Genomic DNA, 26,061 nt, shown 5'->3' on the forward strand with positions numbered 1-26,061 from the left:
TGCTTGCGGAGCACTTGTACTTACTTTACATAGATTCTATTAAATCCTTGCAAATACTGTACCAGGTAGTTGTATTAGTACAGCCGTGGGGGCTGAGGAATTGCTTGTGTAACTTGCCCAAAATTATCCAGCTAGCAACAGCGGGGATGAGCCCGCGCGGGGGTCAACTGCTGCGGCAGTTCCAGATACCGAGTCCTAAATTCACTGACCATCCTGAGCCGAGTCCTAAACTCACTGACCATCCTGAGCCGTAGTTGTTTGCCTCTGTACCTTTCCCGCTAGATTGTGAGATTCAGTTTGGTAAAACTGAAACACAACATCACTCAGAGAAGTGCAGAAATCCTAAGTATACATTTCAATGAATTGTTGCAATGCGGACACACTTGTATAACCATCACTGAGTTGGAGAAACAGAGGAGCAGGCCTGGTGGCGTAGTGGTTCAATTCCCACACTCCGCTTCGGTGGCTTGTTCAAATCAGTGGCGGGGACCAAAGCACTGCTCATCTAGCCATGCGGTGGCAGTGACCCACATACAAAAAACAGAGAAAGATGGGCAGGGATGTTAGCTCAGAGCCAGTCTTGCTCAGCAAAAAAAAAAAAAAAAAAAAAAAAAAAAGAAAGAAAAAAACAGAGCATGCTCAGCATCCCAGAAGCACCCCATCACTCTGTCACTGCTGTATTCCTCCTCTGAGGTGACCACTATCTTGAATTTTAACACTGCAGTTTTGCCTATTTCGGAACTTTATGCAAATAGAATCATAGATGTGTATTCATTTGTATCTGGTGTCTATGCGTTCATAAAATGGATCAGTGTGCAACTGTTAAGAATAGTGAGGGAGTTCTATATAATCTGATGTGAAACATCAGGACATATGGCTAAATCAAAGCAAAGAAAGCCAGGCACGGTGTCCAGCATGTTGTGTGTATGAATGTCTCTGAAGAGTATATGAGAAAGAGACTGTTGGTAAATGTGGGTGAATGAAGGGAGAATTTTTTTTTTTACAATATAAACTTTTGTATTGAATTGTTTTTAACATGTTCATGTATATTACTTTTTTCCTCATTTTTTATTTTTTTAATTTTAATTTTTTTTTTTTGTGAGGAAGACCAGCCCTGAGCTGACGTCTATTGCCAATCCTCCTCCTTTTTTTTCTTTCTTTCTTCCCTTTTTCTCCCCAAAGCCCCAGTAGATAGTTGTATGTCATAGCTGCACATCCTTCTAATTGCTGTATGTGGGACGCTGCCTCAGCATGGCCGGACAAGCGGTGCGTTGGTGCGCCCCAGGGATCCGAACCTGGGCCACCAGTAGCGGAGCGTGCGCACTTAACTGCTAAGCCACGGGGCCCGGCCCCCTCATTTTTTAAATTGTGGTAAAATGCATATGACATAAAATTTGCCATCTTAACCATTTTCCATTTTTTTAAATTGAGGTATAATTGACATATAACATTAGTTTCAACTGTACAACATAATGATTTGGTATTTGTACATATTGCAAAATGATCACCACAATAAGTCTAGTTAACATCTGTCACCATAAAAAATTACAAATTGAGCCAGCCTTGATGGCCTAACTGTTAAAGTTCTGCCAGCTCCGCTTGGGCGCCCTGGGTTCGGTTCCTGGGTGCGGAATCACACCACTCGTCTGTCAATAGCCATGCTGTGGCAGCAGCTCACGTCGAAGAACCTGAAGGACTTACGACTAGAATATACAACTATGTACTGGGGCTTTTGCATGGAGAAAAAAGGAGGAAGATTGACAACAGATATTAGCTTAGGAAGAATCTTCCCCTGCAAAAAAACCATTAAAAAAATTACAAATTTTTTTCTTGTGATGAGAACTTTTAAGATTTACTCTCTTAGCAACTTTCAAATACGAAATACAATATTATTAACTGTAGTCACCATGCTGTGTATTACATCCCCATGACTTATTTATTTTAAAACTGGAAATTTGCATCTTTTGACCCCGTTCACCTATTTCATTCCCCCACTCCTCCACAACTATCAATCTGTTCTCTGTATCTAAGAGTTCAAGGTTTGTTTTGCTTTGTTTTGTTTTTATTCTTTTAGATTCCACATAAAAGTGAGATTATATGGTATTTGTCTTTCTCTGTCTGACTTATTTCATTTAGCACAATGCCCTCAAGTTCCATCCATGTTGTTGCAAATGGCAAGATTTCTTTCTTTTTTATGGCTAAATAATATCCTATTATATATACCCCATTTTCTTTATTCATTCATCCATTGGTGGCCACTTAGGCTGTTTCCATGTTTTAGCTACTGTAAATAATGCTGCAATATTATTGCAGGGGGTGCAGATATCTTTTCAAGTTAGTGTTTTTGTTTTCTTTGGATAAATACCCAGAAGTGGGATTGCTGGATCATGTGGTAGTTCTATTTTTGGTTTTTTGAGGAACCTCCATACTGTTTTCCATAGTGGCTGCACCAATTTACATTCTCACCAACAGTACACAACGGTTCCCTTTTCTCTACATCCTCGCCAACTTGTTATTTCTCATCTTTTTGATAATAGCTATTCTAACAGGTGTGAAGTGGTATCTCATTATGGTTTTGGTTTGCACTCTCCTGATGATTAGTGATGCTGAGCATCTTTTCATGTGCCTGTTGGCCATTTGCATGTCTTTGGAAAAATATCTATTCAGATCTTCTACCTATTTTTTTAATCAGATTTTTTTTTTTTGCTATTGAGTTATATGAGTTCTTTATATATTTTGGAGACTAGCTGCTTATCAGATATTTGATTTGCAAATATTTTCTCCCATTCAATAGGTTGCCTTTTCATTTTGTTGATGATTTCCTTTGCTGTGCAGAAAGTTTTTAGTTTGATGCAGTCCACTTGTTTATTTTTAATTTTGTTGCATTTCCTTTTGGTGTCAAATCCAAAAAATCAAAGCTTATCTCAATTTTCTCTCTTTTAACTCATTCATTCTCAGTCTCACCTCCACCCCCCACCCTCCCCAATTTCCCCTATTATTAACATCTTGCGTTAGTATGGTACATTTGTTACAATTGACGAACCAATATTGATACATCATTATTAACTAAGGTCTATAGTTTACATTAGGGTTCACTCTTTGTGTTGTACATTCTATAGGTTTTAACAAATACATAATGTCATATATCCGCCATTACAGTATCATAGGGAATAGTTTCATGGCCCTAAAAAAAATCCTCTGTGTTCCACCTATTCATTCCTCCCTTCCTCCCTCCCCTTGAATCCCCAGCAACCACTTATCTTTTTACTGTCTCTATAGCTTTGCCTTTAACAGAATGGTTTATAGTTGGAATCATACAGTCTGTAGCCTCTTCAGATTGGCTTCTCTCACTCAGTATTATGTATTTAAGGTTCCGCCATGTTTTTTTGTGGCTCAATAGCTCATTTCTTTTTTTTTTTATAATTTTATTTATTTATTTTTTTCCCCCCAAAGCCCCAGTAGATAGTTGTATGTCATAGCTGCACATCCTTCTAGTTGCTGTATGTGGGACGTGGCCTCAGCATGGCCGGAGAAGCGGTGCGTTGGTGCGCGCCCGGGATCCGAACCCGGGCCACCAGCAGCGGAGCGTGCGCACTTAACCGCTAAGCCACAGGGCCGGCCCGCTCATTTCTTATTACTGAATAATATTACGTTGTACAGACGTACCACAGTTTGTTTATCCATTCACCTACTGAAGGCCCTCTTAGTTGCTTCCAATTTTGGCAATTATCAACGAAGATGCTATAAGCACCCACGTGCAGCTTTTTGTGTGGGCATACATTTTCAACTCTTGGGTAAATACCTAGGAGTGCGACTGCTGGATGGTGAGCCTATACTTAGCTTTGTAAGAAACTGCCAAACTTTGCCCCAAAGTGGGCATTTTACACTCCCACCAGCAATGAATGTGAGTTCCCGTGCTCCACATCCCCACCAGTGTTTGGTGTTGTCAGTGTTTTAGATTTTAGCCATTCTAATATGTGTGGTGTGGCATCTTCTTATTGTTTTAATTTGCAATTCCCAAATAACAGACGATGTTGAGCATCTTTTCATATGCTTTATTTACTACCTGTATATCTTCTTTGGTGAGGTGTCTAGATGTTTTGCCCATTTTTTAATTGGGTTGTTTGTTTTCTTGTTGAGCTTGAAGAATTCTTGTATATTTTAGATACAAATCCTTTATTACATATATATTTTGCAAATATTTTCTCCAAGTTGTGGCCTGTCTTTTCATTCTCTTAATACAAGTGATTTTTAAAATATTGACCTTGTATCTTGCAGCCTTGCTAAACTCATTTATTTGTTCTTAGGATTTCTTAGAATTTTCTACATAGATAATCAAGTTGACTGAGAATAAAGACAGTTTTACTTCTTCCTCTCTCATCTGTCTTTTACTTCTTTTTAGTCTCTTGTTGCGTGGGTAAACCCTTTAGAACAGTGTTGAATGAAAGTGATGAGAGTGTTCATCCTTGCTCTGATCCTGAGATTAGGGAGAAGGCATTCAAACTTTTACCATTATATAATGATGTTACTTTAGGTTTTTTTATAGATGCCCTTTATCAAATTGAGAATGTTCCCTTTATTTTCTAGTCAATGGGAGTTTTATTTTGAATGGATGTTAAATTGTGTCAAGTGCTTTTTCTGCATCTATTGTGATAATCCTATGAGTTTTCTATTAATATGGTGAATTACATTGATTTATTTTTGAACGTTCAGCCAGTCTTGCATTCCTGGAATAAACCCTCCTTAGTTAGGATATATTTTCCTTTCAAAAATATGTTGGATTCCATTTGCTAAAATTTCATTAAGAATTCTTGCATCTGTTTATGAAAGATATTGGCTTATAGTTTTCTTTTCTTGTGATATCTTTGGTTTGGTATCAGGATAATGCTGGTCCAATAGAATGAGTTGGGAAGTAGCCCCTCAAATTCAATTTTTCAGAAGAGTTTGTGTAGAATTGGTGATATTTCTTCCTTAAATATTAACAGAGTTAACCAGTGAAGCCATCTGGGCTTTAAGTTTTCTTTGTGGGCAAGTTTTTACCCACAAATTCAATTTCTTTAATATAGAGCTTTTTTCTTTTTTAAAAAAGAAAAGCAATTTCTTTTCTATAGAGCTATTCAAGTTATTTATTTCTTCTGGAGTAAGAAATAATGTTGGTTTGTGTCTTTCAAGGAATCTGTCCATTTTATCTAACTTGTCAAATCTATTGGCAAAAAGTTGTTCATAATATCCCCTTATTTTTCTTTTAATGTCTGTAGCATCTGTAGTGATGTCTACTCTCTCATTCCTGATATTGGTAACGGGCGTTTTCTGTCTTTTTCCCTGATCAGTCTGGCTAGAGGTTTATATATTTTATTGGTTTTCTCAAAGAGCCAGATTTTGGTTTCCTTTATTTTCTTCAATGGTTTTTACATTTCTAAAAGGTTGGAACAACAACAGAGAAGAGTATGCAACAGACACATATGTGGCCTGCAAAGCCTAAAATACTTTCTCTCTGGCTCTTTACAGAAAAGGTTTGTTGACTTCCACTCTAGACCTGGATGACTGCATAAATATAGATGTTTTTCTCTCATGCCTAGGTACTCAACAAGTCTGCCTGGAAAGAAGATAAATCAAGCAGAGAAAGTCTGATGATCACTTAAAGGTAATTGATAGATTACATAAGAGCCCTACTGCGCACTCAGGTTGCAAAGCAGCCCCTACTCTCTTCCTCTGGTGATGTGAGGATATAGGAGGGAAAGGAAGGGGTGAGAGGGAGAGCAGGTGGTGAAGATTTTGGGAATGGGACTCATTGGGGTTCAGCAGTGGCCTGAGAATGTTAAAGGGACTTCGTTGGCTTCGTATTTCATCAGCAGTAAAATGAAGATGATGCTGGTCTGGTCTCGGCTGGGGCAGTGGAGGTGGGCAAGGGTTGTGAAAATCGAACCGAGAGGATTTGCTCATGGATTGGAAGTGTGGTGAGGGAGAAAGAGAGCAGTCTGGGATGACCCCTGGATTTTGGCGTGAGCAGATGGAAGGATTAATTTTTTGCTGAGACAAGGAAGATGGGGGGTAACAGGTAACAGGAGTGGGCAATGGGGATCAAAAGTTAGGTGGTTATGCATGTTGAGTTTGAAGTTAGCCTATTTTCCATTTCTTTGGTTTCTACTTACTCTCAGCATTGTGTGAAATCTCCCAGGCAAGTCCCCCAAAGGACTCCATCTCCACCCCTCGCCCAGCCCACACTCAGCCCCTTCCAGGGTCTTGTTTGATTGAAGCCTCACCAATCTCCTTGCCCAGGTCTGGGTGTTAGTTTTGAACCACCAGGACACATTTGCAGCATTTTCACATATAGGGTGGGTTTTCTCATTCTGGAGGAAATTTTAGACCATTTTGTGCCATCGTGTTTCCTCTCTGCAAAGCCAAGCAGCAGAAGCGAGCAAGTCAGTACCTGGGGTTAGGGTTTATTTTCCTATTTACTGGTAATCTGAAGTTGGACATTTTCTTTCTTCTGGTTATGCTGAGGGTGTGAGTTTTGTGTTGTTTTATGTGTTCTTTTTTGTGCTGTTTTTATTTTTTTGAAGATACTTCAGAGAAATAAGATTTTTGCTGCTGCCATTACCTGATGTTATGGGTTGAATTGTGTCTCCCCCTGCTAAATTTATATGTTGATGTCCTAACCCCCAGTGCCTCAGAATGTGGCTTTATTTGGAGTGTCTTTACAGAGGTCATCAAGTTCTAATGAGGTCATTAGGGTGGGCCCTAATCCAATATGACTAGTGTTCTTATAAGAAGAGGAGTTTTGGACACAGATGCATATGGAGGGAAGACAATGTGAAAGAACAAGGAGAAGACGGCCACCTACAAGCCAAGGAGAGAGGCCTCAGAAAGAACTAACTCTGCTGACACCTTGATCTTGAACTTCTAGCCTCCAGAACTGTGAGACAATAGATTTCTGTTGGTTAAGCCCCCATTTTGTGGTACTTTCTTACAGCAGCCCCAGCAAACTAATATGCCTGAGCTACTTGGAGTTCTATTATATAACTTTTTGTGTTCTTTTTGTCTCCCAAAGATCTCTTCCATCCCATCACTGCATATAGTGTGTGAACATGAGGACTAAAGGGCAGGGCTGGCTACCTGATTTGTGGGATCCAATGCAAAGTGAAAATGCAGGAAAAAAAGTGCAGTTAAAGGTGTTAAAATATAAAGATTTTTCCTTTGAAAATAGTTTAATACTTATAAAATGTAATAGGGGAAATAGTAACACGTGAATGACAATGTCAACTTACACTTTTGTTTATAATAGTTTTGGTGGTATAATTTTATGTAATACAATAAATTACCATACTTAATGTGATATCTTGATTTATTATGAGATTTTTCAGGCTACTCTAGTTACTTCCAATTCACTTAAGCTGATTTCGTTGAGTTTGTGTCATTTGCAACTTAAGAGTCCTGGTTAACATCCTACTGCTTCCAGGCTGCGGTGCACATGGGATGAGGAGGGCTCTGCAGAGACAAAGGGAGTGAGCGCAGAGGCGATTACCTCAGGGCTGCCAGCATCCCCCTCCTGTGTCCCTGTCCACAGACACCGGGCCCTCCCCCCTTCCCACTCTAGAATTGCCCCCCACCTCGATGCCAGGTGTGACTTCACAGACCGTCGTGTTCCGCAGTATCCTGGAGTTCAAGGCTGTTATGTCTGAGGATTTCAGGAGATTTGCTTCTTTCGAATGGTGTTCAGACTATGGCACAGGAGAGAGGAGCAGAGACCCTCTTCTTTATTCTCTTCCTGGGCTGTTGGCAAGGTGCCGAGCTCCACCCTTTCCAGCTGATCCAAGGTACTGTCACAGGTACATTGGTAGAGAAGCATGAGACCCACCGTGAGCCTGAACCAGGCGGGAGATGGTGCTGTCCTCCCGCGGGTCCTGGATAGTCAGCACGGGGCCTCTCCCACCCCTATCTGCTTTACCTCCCTGAATCTGCCACAGGGAGTTCTTGCTGAGAAGAGACTACCTTTAACCTTTTTCCTAACTTTGAAGCTTTCTCAAAATCCAGAACTCCATGGGAGGGTAGAATACATGTACATTTGAACTTTTCATTATAAAAATTTTCAAACATAACGCGGAATAGAAAAATTAATATAATGAACCTCCATGTGCTAACCATGCCAGTCTTGTTTTATCTATCCCCTCATATATATACACACGCACTATATTTTAAGTAGTAGCTTCAGATATAACTCATGTAACATAAAATTTACCCTTTTAAAATATATAATTCAGTGGTTTTTAGTATATTCACAGAATTGTGAATAACTGCTATCTAATCTTAGAACATTTTCATCACCCCAAAAAGTAATGTCACTCTCACTAGCTGTCACTCCCCATTTCCCCTTTCCCACAGCCCCTGGCAACCACTAATCCACTGTCTGCTCTATAGATTTGTCTGTTCTGGATATTTCACATATAGAATCATACAGTATGTGGTCTTTTATGACTGGACTCTTTCCTTTAACATGTTTTCAAGGTTCATCCGCATTGTAGCATGCATCAATACTACATTTCTTTTTATGATTGAATAATATTCCATTGTATGGATATGCCACATTTTGTTAATCCATTTATCAGTTGATGGACATCTGGGTTTATTCCACCTTTTGGCTCTCTGAATACCTATGTTATAAATATTTTATGAACATAGCTTTTTCAAAGCGAACATTAGATTTCCATGCTCTATATTTAGGGCCAATGCACTAAGACACTAAGTCACTTAGTGCATTTGGAACCATATTTGCTATTTACTAAACTAACTGGCTGACCATATTCTGGAAAATTCTCTCAATGTAAAGATATCAGGTCTGTGGAGAAAAGCAAAAGCAGTAGACACAATCCTTGTGATAGAGGAAGCTACAGTATTGTTCTCCAAAAACTAAGTAGACCAAGATCCCAAAGTAGTGTCATGTGTCATGAAGGACAGTAGGTACATTATGCAAACTGTCAGTCAGGAGTGACAACAGGAAAAGGGGAGACAGTAACTACTCTTGTCAGGCCACTTTAAAAACCAAAGGGTTTTTGTGAACAAATATTTTACTTCAGGGGCTTCCTTCACTTCCATTGTATTGATTCTTAATGATTCACTAATATCTCAGCAAGGGAGAACTTTTTGTTTCTTTCATTCGCCAAAAGCCATAGTACCTGGAAGCAATGTCCATGCACCATTAACGACCTGATTACCAATTTTTCTGTAGAGTTGAAAACTGCAATGTGCACAAATTACTCAATGGCTATGTAGATTGTCTGTCGGGAAACCGGGGGGGAAATCAGCACTGTCACTGGTTTTGCGTTAAAAGTTCGGATTCTGCAGACTTCATGAATGCTCTGTGGCACTCAGAATAGGTGGGTGCTGTGGCTCTGACAACCCCTTCATTAGGGGATAGGTTTCTCCTCCTTGGTGGTTTTCCCACTCCCCTGGGGCCAGAAAAAAGGGCTGGCCTTGACCTTGAATCAAGAAAACAGCAGGTCTTGAAATCAGTCCATGACGGCCTAGGGGAGACTGTTGACATAGTCCATTTCCGTTGGCACCTTAATTTTCCTTCATCAGTGACAACATCAGGAATTCCTTGTGCTCATCAAACAGGTCAAGTAGGGATGGCCTCAGGCCCTCTGAGCCCCTCCCAAACACAGACCCCCAGTGTGCATTCGTGCAGAGCGTGCAGCCGTGTTGTTCCCTCTCCTCCAAAACAAGGAAGCTCCACATTTCCAGAATGGCCAAAGTCACTGCTTGTTGGCATCACTTCCTATGGAGGGGAAAGTTTTTGTTGAAAAGACCCCGAGATGTGTGTCCATCTGTCTTTGTCTCCCCCGCCCCCAAACTGAGCGCTGAGCATAACCACGCTGGGAACCAGTGCCATTCATTGCAGTTCACCTGAGACGTGGTAAAGGGAGGGCACTTTTCAGTCTGCAGATGACACCAGCAAATTTTATCTCCCCCTCCTCACATGTGGTTGGCATCTTCCTCATGAGTCTCAGATGAGAATACCAAATCCCACAGAACTTTACTGCCCAAGATCACGAGGCACTCAAAGGGTGGACTAGAACCCGCGTCCAGTGCTCTTTCCCCTAGAGCCGGCCAATTGCATGATGCTCGTCTCAAGATACCAAGCAAGAGAATATCAAGTTAAAACGATCACATTCAGATCCAATGAAAGATTTACTCACAGCTAAGGTGTATTTTTCTATAGGTTATCCTCAACAAAAGAGCTTGGAAAATACTGAACTTGCATCCAGTTCAAATAAGCGAGAAGAACATTTGGCTAAACTATTTGGTAAGTACCCGCTTCATGTGAAACTGTCAGGCTGTATTTGAAGAGTTTCGTGCTGTGTGTGGTTGTCTCTCAGAAAACCTGTTCCTGCTGCTCTGATGGGAAGGAAAGTGCCTTGCCTTGAGGCTAGAACCAGTTCCTCTAAGTTTCTGAGTCCTGAGAAATTATTAACATGGAAGATAAGCACTAGGAAAGGATTCTGCTCCTCAAACAGGGGTCCATGTAACAGCAGCAGGGCCACCATCTGGGAGCCATAGGAAGTGCAGCATCAGACCAGCCGCATCACGTCTGCCTGGATGAGGTGCCCGGGAGATTTCTGCATGTATTCGAGTTGGTGAGGCTCTGAGGCTGAGATAGACCTTCTCCCCAGGTCCTCAGCCCTAATTGAGCATGGGAAGCCCCTGGGCAGATTATTAAAGAGAGATCTCCGGACCCACCCCAGCGATCAGGTTCCTTGGTGTGTAGTGAAGCCTTTGCATGAGGAGTTTTTAAAGCCCTCCAGGTGATTCTAGGTTGGGACTCGTTGATTTACTCCAAGCCTCCCATTTAATGTTTGAGAGTAACTAAGACCCGGGGAAGTCCTCTTCAGCAGAGAGCTGAGACTCAGGGAAAATGTTTGAAACCACAGCCATCTGCTGAAGGAAGCCATCCGGATTCCAGAGAAATCTCTCGTCTCTGGGGCCCGTGTGTGGGTCAGGAGAGTCACCTTTGGTCTGAGAAAGAGCTTCCAGGAGTGTGAGCGCTGACGCTTCCCTCTGGGTCAGGAGCTGTCAGATGTTCTGATCACAGAGCGAGCCCTGCCAGTCCTGCTTGCAAGGGGGACATCTCTCTCCATGGGATCTGGACCTTGTTTCCAGGGACTCGCCTGTGTTAGGGATTCTGGGTTTGCCACTCTTCCACGGGTGCTATTAAAGAGGCTTCAGTAATTCTGCACTGGCCGGCTGATTGATGATGGGTAGGTTACCACGACTGAACGGATGGATGCAGGTAGCTGTTACAGTCCCACTGTCCTTGCTTTCAGGAATTCCCGTCTAGGAATCGGAAGACCTTCCTCCTCCCTGCAGGTGCCCCGCGTCTCTGAATCCAGCCCCAGATGTGTGGAAGGGGAGTGAGTGCCTCTGAGGATGGGTGTCTGGTTCAGGGTTTGGGAGGATCCATCACCCCCGAAGGCCTACTGACCCGCCCAGTGCCATGCCAGTGTTGGCCTTGGCATTGGTGGGCCACTGATAAACTTGCCAGGTTCTCTCTGAGCAACAACTCAGGAACTTGTAGGTCAACACATTCATCAAGGAGGGGGCTGGCGATGAGAACTCATCATTTTGAATGAGTGAATGTGATAATTTCTTTGTGTCCTTATTGTAAGGGTCTATTCCATCAGGCAAGTAACCATCCCCCAATGTACCAACGGCCCCTGAAAAAGGACTCAGAATAAACACCAAATGAATGGAATTTGTGATGGTTATTTTCTGTGGTTTAGCAAAGTAAACCTAGAAGGGGAAAATATAACTGTTGTCCCTAGGGACAGATAGAAATCTGAATGCTTTAAAAGGGAAGGAGAAATTGATATATTTCAAAAAATGTAACTATGAAAATTACTAGCAGTTTTATAAACGAAGAGGTTTCTCAGAGAAGCTTATGGAATCCATTTTTTCTCTTCCCACAGCTTCCGCCCGTTTTTTGTGGGTACAGTTTTCATACGCGACATCTGTAAATGAATCTTGAAACTCTCTGAAGACAGCCTTGTGCTTTGGATTTGTTGTGTCCTGGGCAGTCCTGTTGTGACGTGGAATTGTGTGGGTCAGGATCCCTCTCACTCCAGGTTCTTCTCTGAAGCACAAGGAGTGTCATGTGGCATCTTGGTGGGGGCTGTGTCCTCAGTCTGCAGTAGCCCCTTGATGCCTGACCGCTCCAAGGACTTTTCATGATGCTTGTAACTCACCAAGTTAGTGTCCCCAAGGGGCTATTCCCAGGTTTCCTGCATGTCACATAGTGACCCACCAGGGCTGCTGTGAGACCATGGTGCGCACCAGATGTTGGTGAAAGGAGTCGACTGACACCCAACATCTGTGGACAGGAGGGACCTTGGGAGTCTCAGTAAATGTCATGGTCAGCTGGATCCAGAGCTCGGCCTCACCCGGTAGGGCCCACCACTTCTTCCTGAGGTCTGCTCAGCCGAGTGCGTGTCTTCTGGCTGCCTCGGGCTGAGCTGAGTTCTGCCTCTCCCAAGTGTTGATGGCTCAGGGATGTAGACCGGCCAGCAGGTCCCAGTCCTAGTTGTCTCTGTTTTCTCTAACATATGTAACCATTCAGTGCCTACCATGTACAAGTCACCCATCATACAGAGTTTCTTTGTGCAACGTGGGTTCCAAATGTTTATTTTGGTCCTGTTGTTTTGAAGTTGGACCACATTTTATCCCAAAACAGTGCTATAAATGGTAGGCAGTTTTCCAAGTCAGTTCACAAAAACTCATTTATCACTTTATATACTCCCCCCCACTTTATTGAGACATAATTGACATACAACATTATGTAAGTTTAAGGTGTAAACATGATGATTTGATACACATATATATTGCGAAATGATTAACACCATAGTGTTAGCTAATTCCTCCATCACGTCACATAATTACCATTTCTTTTTTGTGGTGAGAACATCTAAGATCTACTCTCTTAGGAACTTTCAAGTTTATAATACAGTGTTGTTAGCTATAATCACCATGCTGTACATTAGATCCCCAGACCATATCCATCTTATAACTGGAAGTTTGTACCCTTTGACCAATATCGCCCCATTTTCCCCAGCCCCCAGCCCCTGGCAACCACCACTCTGCTTTCTGTTCCTATGAGTTTGGCTTTTTTAGATTCCACATATAAGTGACATCATACAGTATTTGTGTATCTCTGTCTGAATTATTTCACTTAGCATAATGCCCTCAAGGTCCATCCATGTTGCAAAAGGCAGGGTTTCCTGCTTTCCCATGGCTGAATAATACTCCATTATATTGGAACACACACACACACATAGCACCTTGTCTTTATCCATTCGTCTGTTGACAGACACTTAGATTGTTTCCATATCTTGGCTGTTGTGAATCATGCTACAGTGAAAGTGGGGGTGCAGATATCTCCTTGAGATCCTGTTTTCATTTGCTTTGGGTATATACCCAGAAGTGGGATTAGTGGATCATATGGTAGTTCTATTTTTAATTTTTTGAGGAACCTCCATGCTGTTTCCCATATGGCTATAACAATTGACATTCCCACCAACAGTGCACAAGGGTTCCCTTTTCTCCATAGCCTCACCAACACTTGTTATTTCTTGTCTTTTTGATGATAGCCATTCTAACAGGTGTGAGGTGATATCTCATTGTGGTTCTGATTTGCATTTCCTTGATGATTAGTGATGTCAAGCACCGTTTCATGTATCTGTTGGCCATTTGTATGTCTTCTTTGGAAAAATGTCTATCCAATTCCTCTGCCCATTTTTAAATCAGATTGTTTTTTTGCTATTGAGTTCTATGAGTTCTTTATATATTTTGGACTATATTTATTAACCCCTTATCAGATACATGATTTGCAAGTATTTTCTCCCATTCTGTAGGTTGCCTTTTCATTTTGTTGATATTTCTTTCGCTTTGCAGAAGCTTTTTAGTTTGATGTAGTCCCACTTATTAATTTTTGCTTTTTTTGCCTGTGCTTTTGATATCATCTCCAAAAAATCATTTCCAAGACCATGTCAAGGAGCTTTTTTCCTATGATTTCTCCTAGGAGTTTTATGGTTTCAGTTCTTTTTTTTTTTTAAAGATTTTATTTATTTTATTTTTTTCCCCCAAAGCCCCAGTAGATAGTTGTATGTCATAGCTGCACATCCTTCTAGTTGCTGTATGTGGGACTCGGCCTCAGGATGGACGGAGACGTGGTGCCTCGATGCACACCCGGGATCCGAACCCGGGTCACCAGCATCGTAGCGCGTGCACTTAACCACCAAGCCACAGGGCCGGCCCTATGGTTTCAGTTCTTATGTTTAAGTCTTTAATCCATTTTGAGTCAATTTTTGAGAGTGGTATAAGATAGAGGTCCAATTTCATTCTTTTGCATGTGGTTTTCCAGTTTTTTCAACACCCTTTATTGAAGAGACTATCTTTTCCCCTATTGAGTATTCTGAGCTTCCTTGTCAAATGAGTTGACTGTAAATGCAAGAGTTTATTTTTGGGCTCTCAATTCTGTTCCATTGGTCTATGTGTCTATTTTTATGACAGTACCATACCGTTTGATTGCTATAGCTTTGTAGTATAGTTTGAAATCAGGAGGTGTGATGCCTCCAGCTTTGTTCTTCTTTCTCAGGATTGCTTTAGCTATTTGGGGTCTTCTGTGGTTACAAATGGATTTTAGGATTGTTTTTTCTATTCCTGTGAAAAATGTCATTGGAATTTTGATAGGGATTGCATTGAATCTATAAATGGCTTTGGGTAATATGGACATTTTAACAATATTGATTCTTCTGATCCATGAATATAGGATATCTTTCCATTTGTTTGTGTCTTTGTCAATTTTGTTTCATCAAATTCTTGTAGTTTTCAGTGTACAGATCTTTTAACTCCTTGGGTAATTTATTCCTAAGTATTTTATTTTATTGTTTTTGATGCTATTGTGAATGAGATTGTTTTCTTTATTTCTTTTTCAGATGTTTCATTGTTAGTGTATAGAATTGCAACTCATTTCTGCATGTGGATTTTGTATCCTGTGACTTTACTGAATTTGTTGATTAGTTCTAACAGTTTTTCGGTGGAGTCTTTAGTCTATATAAGATCATATCATCTGCAAACAAAGACAATATTACTTCTTCCTTTGTGATTTAGATGCCTTTTATTTCTTTTTCTTGCCTAATTGCTCTGGTTAGGACTTCCAGTACTATGTTGAATAGTAGCAGTAGGAATAGGCACCCTTGTCTTGCTCCTGATCTTAGAGGAAAAGCTTTCAACCTTTCACTGTTGAGTATAGTATTAGCTATGGGCTTGTCATATATGGTCCTTATTGTGTTGAGGTATGTTCCTTCCATAATCAATTTGATGAGCATTTTTAACATGAAAGGATGTTGTATTTTGTCAAATGCTTTTTCTGTGTCTGTTGAGATGATCATATGATTTTTATCTTTCATTCTATTAAAGTAACGTGTCATATTTATTGATTTTCATATGTTGAACCATCCTTGCATCCCAGGAATAAATACAACTTGATCGTAGTGTACAATTTTTTAAAAATGTGCTGTCGAAATCAGTTTGCTAATATTTTGTTGAGAATTTTGCATTTGTGTTCATTAGGGATATTGATCTGTAGTTTTCTTTTCTTGCAGACTCCTTATCTGGCTTTGGTATCACAGTAATGCTGGCCTCATAAAATGAGCTTGGGCGTATTCCTTCCTCTTCTACTTTTTGGAAGAGTTTGAGGCAGATTGGATTAATTCTTCTTTAAGTGTTTGGTATAATTCACCAGTGAAGCCATCTAGTCCTGGGCATTTCTTTGTTGGGAAGTTTTTGGTTACTGATTCAATCTCCTTGCTCATTATTGGTCTATTCAGATTTTTTATTTCTTCATGACTCAGTCTTGCTAAGTTGTATGTTTCTAGGAATTTATCCATTTCTTCTACGTTATGCAATTTGTTGGTGTATAATTGTTCATAGTAGTCTCTTATGATCTTTTGTATTTCTGTAGTATCAGTTGTAGTGTCTCCTCTTTCATTTATGATTTAGAGTCTTCTCTCTGTTTTTCTTGATTTAGCTAAAGGTTTGTCATTTTTTTTAATGTTTTCAACAAACCAACTCAGTTTTGTTAATCTTTTCTATTATTTTTCTGGTGTCTATTTCATTTATTTCTGCTCTGATCTTTGTTATTTCCTCCCTTCTGCTAACTTTGTGCTTAGTTTGTTCTTCTTCTTCTAGTTCCTTGATGTATAAAGTTAGGTTGTTTATTTGAGATCTTTCTGTTTTCTTAATGTGGGTGTTTATTGCTATAAATTCCCCTCTTATAACTGCTTTTGCAGCATCCCATAGGTTTTGGTGTTGTGTTTCCATTTTGGTTTGTTTCAAGGTATTTTTTGATTTCCTTTTTGATTTCTCCTTTGATCCATTAGTTGTTCAGGAGTTTGTTACTTAATTCCCACATGTTTTTGAATTTTTCAGCTTTTCCTCTGTTATTGATTTCTAGTTTTATACCATTGTGGTCAGAAAAGATACTTGGTATGACTTCAAGCTTCTTAAATTTGCTAAGACTTGTTTTGTGATCTATCCTGGAGAATATTCTGTGTGCACTTGAGAAAAATTTGTCTTCTGTTGCTGTTGGATGGAGTGTTCTGTATATGTCTGTTAGGTCCACTTGGTCTCAAATATGGTTCGAGTCCAATGTTTTGTTTTTGCTTTTCCTGTCTGAATGATCTATCCATTGTTGAAACTGGTTGGCGGAGGCTGGTTGTTCACCCTGCTCTTCCTTCACCAGCAAGGGGAACTCTTTCTAGCTAGGGAGTTTCCTCTTGGCATGGAGCAATGCCAGCTTGGGGGATGGGAAGATGCCAGCAAAATGAAGCAGTCTTCCTTCTCTTCTTGTATGGTTATTCTCAGGTTTTTTTGTTCCACTGTAGTGCTGAAGTTTCTTAAGTGGACTCCAGAGCTGTCCCAGGACTGTTTTTGTTTGTGACTAGCTGTCTAATTGTTGCTCTTTGTCAGGGGGATGGAGGCTGGGATCTCCTACATCACCATTTTGGTGATGTCACTTTCTCCGTCCTCTTTGAACCCCCAGCACCGTGTGCAGTTTCTGAGCAGAGCTAGGGCTTGGTAAAAGCTTGTGTACAAATGATCCACAGTCTTCTACTCTGTCCCAATCTACATGGGAATTATGATTTTTAGGAACTTATGCATGGTTCCTCCATCTAATATTGGGTCATCAAAACTGAGTGGCCAAGATCATCTCAGTGAGGAACGTCCAGGTGTTGCCTTAGTTACTATGCCAGTTAAGAAAGCACTTGGATGCAATTACTAGAAGACCTGAGTTTAGTCACTTAAACAAGTAGTTTATTTTCCTTCTGTTTCAAGCAGTCCAAGGGAGGCAACTATAGCTTTGGTACAGTGCTCAGTGACTTCAGGTCAGGGCCTGTTTCTCTGAGATCATCAGGTCCTTCCCTGGTGCTTATGTCTCTTGGTCATAAGATGGCTTCTGCAGCTCCAGACATCACATCCACTTTCACGGCAGGAGGTAGACGGGCTGGGAAAGTGCAGCCCTAGCACTGCTTTCTCTTCCATCTGGAGAAGCAAGATCCTTCCAGGGTCTCAGGATTCTTTGGAAGACCTTTGTGTGTCCCATAGCCCTCCCCTGTCTACCAAGGAGGGTGGAAAGGAAGTGTCTCTCTGAGGGCTGGCCCCTGAGGCTCCAATCACAATTAGGCACAGAAGGAGGCAAAAATGGCTGGTGATGGAATGGCACAGAATCTGTGGCAGATGTCTCTTTTTTCTGTCATGTGTTAATGACATCTTTGTTTCCTTTGTATTTTATGTCTTTTTTCTTCATTATGTACATATTATTCCATTTTTTCAGGGTTCCAATGAGCAGAAAACAAGCAATATTTACTAACGCATCTAGAGATTATTATAAATAAGATGGTAATTAGCAGTTTTCAAATATTTAGGCTTTATCGTGATCCTCACACTGGCGCTATGGGAAATGCTTTTACCTACCTAGTTTTATTCAGTTTTTGCAAAAGTTCTATGAGCTAAATAATCGTATCCCCATCCTACCAGTGAGGGAACCAAAGATCAAAGAGGTGGAGTCGTTTGCCCAAGATCACATTTTGGGAAACAGCCAAATCAGGATTTGGGTCTAGGTCTGCTGCCACAAAAGCTGGACTCTCACTGTGAGAAGCTTCCTAGGAGAGGCAGTAGGTCTTAATGGAAGAAAGTGATGTGCATCTTGTAGAAACAGGAAAGAGGTTTGTTCATACAGAGGGACAGCTTGGGGACAGTCTCAGAGGTGGGGAGAATGACAACAGGAGCAAAAAGAAAAATTATGACATTAAATATCATGAGATTTGGGGCAAAATTTCTAGCCACGTATCTATAGCGGCTAATGTTTCCTGTCTGGGATATCTAGTGAAATCACAATTTTTAAGAAATGATTTAGATAGACCAAATTCCCCTCCCCAAGACAAGGCATTTTAGAGCATAACATACATCCGTTGCGTTTGTATCATTTGTTCTCCGGGTTCATAGACTACTTTAGGTGCTTACAAAACAGACTATATTAATCCTAGATTACTGGTATTAACATGCCTGTCTTTGCTTCACTTGAGATGAAATTCTACTGCAAGTGTTTTCCAAAGTTCCATTTCATGAAACAAGAACAGCAGGCAAATCAAGGACAAAGAGTGACATGAAAGAAAGTAAGCATATGGCTTTAAAACTATAAGTGCACATATTTCTAAAGGCCTATGTATTGTATTCTTTGTACTATCCTATCATTTTAGTATTTTTTAAACCAGGTACTTATGGGGCAAATGCAAATTGAGATATGGAAGAAAGAATTGTCTGAAATACTCTATAACCTTCTAGCAAGTCTGTGGTCTAAAGTGTCAATATCCCTGTATTTTGGGGTGATCTTTGAAGTTCATGTGTCAGGCAGGTTCTCTCACTCTGGAGGCTGTTCAGAGGACAGGAACTGGGTCTGCAAGTGGCATTCACTGTTCCTGGTCAGACTTGCCATGAGTGGTGTAATAACTTTCTATTCAAAAGCACTTTATAGTTCAACGTGCTTGAGTGCCCCAGTCACTGGTTGGGAGAGTGAAGCCTTCCCATATCTCTCCCCATCACCTCCTCCTACCCCAGCCTCTGGAAAATATTTGCACTGAGGAGCAGAGCCGATTTCTCCCTTTGTGGTGATGCTCAAATGCCAAAGCTGAATGGAAGAAGCTGCTCATATATGCAAAAAATAGGTCTATTAGCCCAAATCATGCAAGTGACAGAGAAACCCTTTAAGGGGGACACTATGTACATTATGAAAAAATTAAAATTGGGTATTTAGTTGTCAGGATAAGCAGGCATGCGTGTCATGTTGAAATTATAAAACTATTAGCAAACCAATTTTATAACTAACGACCGTGCCAATGCGTTTCATAAACCACGTGATTACAACAGCGAATATTTTACTGTGTAATGGTGATAGTGTGCCCTGCACAATGTTTTATTGTGCTCCCTTGGCTGACACAATGTGATGGACACATTTTTGGCAAAGTGCTTGCATGATTGAGTGTATCTATTCTGAATGATTCACCAGTGTCTCATTAACAGAGAACCACGCATTTGTCATTATTTGATCAAACTAGTCATACTTGAAGCCATTTGGCATACACCATGCAGGCTGTCCTATCAATTTTTTTGTATGGTGGGGGGCTGTCATGTGCACAAATTACGTGGTGGCTATAAAGAGTATCTGTGAGGAAACCATGTGAAAATTGTTATTGTTACTGGTTTTGTATTAAAAGTACAGATTCCACAGACACTTCAGGAATGCTCTGTGGCACTCAGAATAGGTGGGTGCTGTGGCTCTGACAACCCCTTCATTAGGGGATAGGTTTCTCCTCCTTGGTGGTTTTCCCACTCCCCTGGGGCCAGAAAAAAGGGCTGGCCTTGACCTTGAATCAAGAAAATGTGTCCAGACACTGAGACATCACAACCTCCATAAAGAAAAGCCTGAAAATATAGCTCAGAATTTCTACAGATGCTACAATCTGTTAGCACAATTAATCCGTATGCTTGATGTAGCCACGTGAGTGTCAGCAAGTCTTAAAATCAGTCCATGACGGCCTAGAGGAGACTGTTGACATAGTCCATTTCCATTGTCACCTTCATTTTTCGTCAATGACAACGTCAGGAATTCCTTGTGCTACAGGTGCTACAGGTCAAGTAGGGATGGCCTCAGGCCCTCTGAGCCCCTCCCAAACACAGACCCCCAGTGTGCATTCGTGCAGAGCATGCAGCCGTGTTGTTCCCTCTCCTCCAAAACAAGGAAGCTCCACATTTCCAGAATGGCCAAAGTCACTGCTTGTTGGCATCACTTCCTATGGAGGGGAAAGTTTTTGTTGAAAAGACCCTGAGATGTGTGTCCATCTGTCTTTGTTTCCCCCAACACTGTGTGCTGAGCATAACCACGCTTGGAACCAGCACCATTTATTGCAGTTCATAATAGATAATAACCCTGAGACGTGGTAAAGGGAGGGCACTTTTCAGTCTACAGATGACACCAGCAAATTTTATCTCCCCCTCCTCACAGGCCTCTTGTGGTTGGTGTCTTTCTCATCAGTCTCAGGTGAGAATACCAAATCCCACAGAACTTTACTGCCCAAGATCACAAGGCACTCAAAGGGTGGACTAGAACCCGCGTCCAGTGCTCTTTCCCCTAGAGCCGGCCAATTGCATGATGCTCGTCTCAAGATACCATGCAAGAGAATATCAAGTTAAAACGATCACATTCAGATCCAATGAAAGATTTACTCACAGCTAAGGTGTATTTTTCTATAGGTTATCCTCAACAAAAGAGCTTGGAAAATACTGAATTTCCATCCAGTTCAAATAAGCGAGAAGAACATTTGGCTAAACTATTTGGTAAGTACCCTCTTCATGTGAAATTGTCAGGCTGTATTTGAAGAGTCTCGTGCTTGTGTGTAGTTGTCTCCCAGATAACCTGCTCCTGCTGCTCTGATGGGAAGGAAAGTGCTTTGCTTTGAGGCTAGAACCAGTTCCTCTAAGTTTCTGAGTCCTGAGAAATTATTAACATGGAAGATAAGCACTTGGAAAGGATTCTGCTCCTCAAACAGGGGTCCATGTAACAGCAGCAGGGCCACCATCTGGGAGCCATAGGAAGTGCAGCATCAGACCAGCTGCATCACATCTGCCTAGATGAGGTACCCAGGAGATTTCTGCATGTGTTAGAGACAGGGAGGCCCTGCGGCTGTGACAGACCTTCTCCCCAAGTCTTCAGCCCTAACTGAGCATGAGAATCCCCTGAGGAGATTGTTAAAGTGACACTTGATCAGATTTTCTGTGTGGGATGAGACCTTTGCATAAGTAGTTTTTAAAGCTCTCTAGGTGATTCTAGGCTGGGACTCATTGATCTACTCCAAGCCTTTCATGTAACATTTGAGAAAAATCAAGGCCTAAATTGAAGATAGTAGGGTAGGAGGCTCCAGGATTACATCCTTTCACCAAATCTACAATTAAGCTGGCAAGAATTATCTGAAGCAACTATTTTGGAACACTGGATTCTAATTGAACACTTGCATCATCCACGGGAGAACTCGATGAAGAGACTGGTTAATTTTGGTGAATTTCGGTGTTCATGTAGATCCTATCATTCTTCATCCCCCAGCCCATGGTAGGTAGCCACGTGGTCAGCAGCCCACATTCTCAGTCTGGCTTGCTGGGCCAGAATGGACAATAGAGAATTTGTCCTCCAAAAATTTGGGTGTGTGTTGATCACTGCTTTTGATCACTGAGGGCTGGCCATTGTTTCAACCCCCATTATCTGAAGAGGCTTCCAAGCAACTCTGTCAAGGGGATTAAAAAGGCAGTATTTTTTTGTTTTTATTCTTTTGGGAAACAGACACTTAAGGGAACCTTTCTCAGGTCACTGAGTGACTGCAAAGATAACAGCCTGGAAATTCAGCACCAACACACTGAAAGAAATACACACTTTGCCAAAATAGTTTGGAAAAGTCACAAATTGGTGGCTCCAGCCCTCAACAAGCAGAAATTAGCAATCCCTGAGGAGTGGGAGAATTAGATTTCCAAAGTTATCAAAATGTAATACTCAGAATGTTCAGCTCTCAATAAAAAGTTACAAAACATACAAGAAACAGGGAAGTATGGCCCATTCACAGGAAAAAAAAGAATTTGACAGAACCAATCCCCCAGAAGCTTAGAAATTAGAATTACTCATCAAAGATATTAAATCAACTGTCTTCACTATGTTCAATGAGTAAAGGAAATGATGGACAAAGAAATTAAGGAAATCAGGAAAACAATGTTTAAAGAAAATGAAAATATCAATAAAGAAATAGAAATTATAGGGAGCCAGCCCCATGGCCGAGTGGTTGAAGTTCTGTGTGCTCTGCTTTAGTGGCCTGGGTTCACGGGTTCGGATCCTGGGCACAGACCTACACCACTTGTCAGCCATGCTGTGGTGGTGACACATATGCAAAATAGAGGAACACTGTCACGGATGTGAGCTCAGGGCTAATCTTCCTTAAGCAAAAAATGAGAAAAAGAGGAAGATTGGCAACAGATGTTAGCTGAGGGCGAATCTTTCTCAGCAAAAAAGAAAAGAAAAGAAAAGAAATTGTAAAAAAGAGCTAAAGGGAAATTCTGGAATGGAAAAGTACATTAACTGAAATGAAAAACTCACTAAAAGGATTCAACAGGAGATTTGAGCAGGCAGAAGTAAGGATCAGTAAATTTGAACGTGGACAATTGAAATTATCCAGTCTGAGGAGCAGAAAGAAAAAAATTAACAAAGCATGAGGGACCTGTGAGATACCATCAAGCTTACCAACGTATATGTTATAGAAGTCACAGAAGGAAAAGAGAGAGAAAATATTTGAGGAAATAATGGCCCCAAACTTCCCAAATCTGATGATTATACACATCCAAGAAGCTCTGTGAACTCCAGGCAGAATAAACACTAGATGGGCCGGCCCCGTGGCTTAGCGGTTAAGTGCGCATGCTCTGCTACTGGCGGCCCGGGTTCGGATCCCAGGCGCGCACCGACACACCGCTTCTCCGGCCACACTGAGGCCGCGTCCCACATACAGCAACTAGAAGGATGTGCAGCTATGACATACAACTATCTACTGGGGCTTTGGGGGAAAAATAAATAAATAAAATTATGAAAAAAAAAAAAGAATAAACACTAGAGATCCACACTGAAACACATTATAGGCAAATTGTTGAACCCCAAAGGCAAAGAGTGAATCTTGAAGGCAGGAAGAAAAAAGCTACTCATCATGTACAAGGGATACTCAGTAAAATTAATGGCTGATTTCTCCTCAAAAATCATGGAAGCCAGAAGCAGTGATATGACATAAAGTCCTGAAAGAAAAGTACTGTCAACCAGGAGTTCTATATCTGAAAAAAAGTATTCTTTGAGCATAAGGGAAAAATTAAGACATTTCCAGATAAACAAAAGCTAAGAGATCTGCCCTGTAAGAAATGCTAAAGCGAGTCCTTAAGGCTAAGTGAAAGGACACTAGACAGTAACTCAAAGCCATGAGAAAATGTGTGAAGATGTAATCTGTGACAATAACAGTATAAAAGGGGAGGGATGGAGATATATATGAGCAGAGTGTTTGTATACTGTTGAAACTAAATTGGTGCTATTAAAATTAGGTCATTATAAGTTTAAGAGGTTAATTGTAATCCCCAATGTAACCACGAAGAAAATAACTAAAAAATATACAGAAAAGGAATGAAAAAGACAATCAAAATATAACATTACAAAAAACCAACTAGCTCCCAAGGAAAAGCAGTAATAGAAGAACTGAGGAACAAAAAATTTATAAGGCACAGAAAACAAATAGCTAAATAAATGGCAGGAGCAAATTCTTCTTTATCAGTAAATACATTAAATGTACATAAATTAAACTCTTATTAAAGGGCAGAGATTAGCAGATTGGATAGAAAAAACAGGATCTATTTATATGCTGTCTACAAGAGACTCACTTAGGGTAAAAAGACACAAAGAGGTTGAAAGTAAAAGGATAGAAAAAAGGCATTTCCATGCAAATAGTAACCAAAAGAGAGTTGGAGTTGCTATATTATTTTCCAACAAAACAGATTTCAAATAAGTTTACAAGAAACAAAGAAGGACATTATATATTGATAAGAAGTTCAATAAAGAAAGAGTATATAACAATTATAAACACATATGCACATAGCAACAGAGCCCCCAAAATGTGAACCAGTAATGGACAAAATTGAAGTGAGAAATAGTTATACAATAATAGCTGGAGACTTCGGTACCCCACTTTCAATAATAGATAGGACTAGAGGGCCAGCCCCAGTGGCCTAGTGGTTAAATTTGGTGTGCTCCACTTCAGCAGCCTGGATTCAGTTCCTGGGCATGGACCTACACCACTCATCAGTGGCCATGCTATGGTGGCAGCTCACATACAAAAAGAGGAAGATTGGCAGCGGATATTAGCTCCGGGTGAATCTTCCTCAGCAAAAAAAATAGCTAGGGCTAGAAAGACAATCCATAAGGAAACAGAAGTGAACAACACTATAAGTCAATTACACCTGACAAACTTACACAGAACACTCCACTGAATAACAGCAGAATATATATTCTTATGAAGTACACATAGAACATTCTCCAGGATAGACCATATGTTGGCCACAAAACAAATCTCAATAAAATGAAAAAGATTGAGATCATACCAAGTATCTTTCCTGATCACAATGGAATGAAACTAGAAATCTATAATAGAAAGAAAACTGGAAAATTCACAGATCTGTGGAAATTAAGCAACACATTCTTAAATAACCAATAGGAACTTAGAAATTACCTTGAGATGAATGAAAATCATATACAACCTACCAAAACTTATGCAGCAAAAGCAATGCTAAGAGGGAAATTCATAATTATAAATGCATATATGATAAAAGAAGAAAGATTTCAAATAAATACCCTAACTGTACACTTTAAGGCACTAGAAAAAGAATAGTAAACTAAATTTAGAGCTAGCAGAAGAAAGGAAATAATAGAGAATAGAGCAAAAAATAAATGAAATAAAGAATAGAAAAATAGAGAAAATCAATGAAACCCAAAATTGGTTTCTTGAAAAGATAACAAAATTGACAAAACTTTAGCTGTATTGAAAGAAAAAAAAGAGAGAAGACTCAAATTATCAATTCAGAAATGAGAGTGGGGACATTACTACTAATTACAGAAATAAAAATGATTATAAGAGAATACTGTGAACAATTGTATATCAACAAATTAGACAGCTTAGAAGAAATAAACACATTCCTAGTGTTATGAGAGGTTCGGGGATTCGATCAGAGACGTAAAAGACACTCTCCATTCCAAACAAATGAACTGAAGGTATATTTTATTATATAGAGGATAGTAAAGGTGATAGTCTGCAAACAGATCCGAATAGGTCAAATATTAAGAGGGAAAAAACATCAGCTCGACTGGAAAGGGAAAACATCCACATTGACTGAAGAGAAATGACACAAATCAACCGGAAAGAGAAACACCAGGTTGACCGAAAAGAGAACACATCAGATCAATTACTTCATATCAAATCAATTACTTCACATCAAATCAATTACTCACAATATTCATGCCCCACTGCCGGGAGAGTCTTGTCAATCGACGCGGCTGAGCAAGGATCACACGTCCTGGGCAAGGCGTCCCTTCCACAGGTGGAGCTCTCATCAGGTCTCAGTTTCCAGCAGTTTTTATACCATCAATAATTTTCAGAGTAAGCAATTACAGAGTTTGCAGAGCAAGCATTTAGTGTTTCCATGCACAAATGGTTATCAGTGGCGTAGGTGCACTGAGCCCCCTGGCTAACGTCCCAGCCCAGTAATTGTGTACGTGCATTGTTCTCTTTGGTTATCTTCTTAGCCCGGCACAGATGGCCAGTCCATCCCGTGCTACGACGCTCCAAGAGCCTTGAAATGTTACAACTTGCAACTCTCTCCGTGGGAGAAAGGCCA

At 40.6% G+C, this 26,061-nt stretch overlaps 1 protein-coding gene across 1 annotated transcript in view; it reads left to right on the forward strand.

Annotated features, from left to right (window-relative positions):
- The first annotated feature begins 7,723 nt into the window (after window positions 1-7,723).
- Window positions 7,724-26,061, forward strand: part of C40H2orf92 (chromosome 40 C2orf92 homolog) — a 39,138-nt gene continuing 20,800 nt past the window's right edge. The window contains exons 1-4 of the mRNA XM_087426360.1: window positions 7,724-7,837; window positions 10,237-10,303; window positions 18,636-18,725; window positions 20,860-20,943. Of these exons, the coding sequence (XP_087282486.1) occupies window positions 7,724-7,837; window positions 10,237-10,303; window positions 18,636-18,725; window positions 20,860-20,943 (355 nt within the window). The remainder of the gene's footprint in view (window positions 7,838-10,236; window positions 10,304-18,635; window positions 18,726-20,859; window positions 20,944-26,061) is intronic.

The sequence above is a fragment of the Ceratotherium simum genome, chromosome 40 (genome assembly GCF_057802395.1).
Source record: "Ceratotherium simum simum isolate JZ-2026a chromosome 40, ASM5780239v1, whole genome shotgun sequence".
NCBI lineage: Eukaryota > Metazoa > Chordata > Mammalia > Perissodactyla > Rhinocerotidae > Ceratotherium > Ceratotherium simum.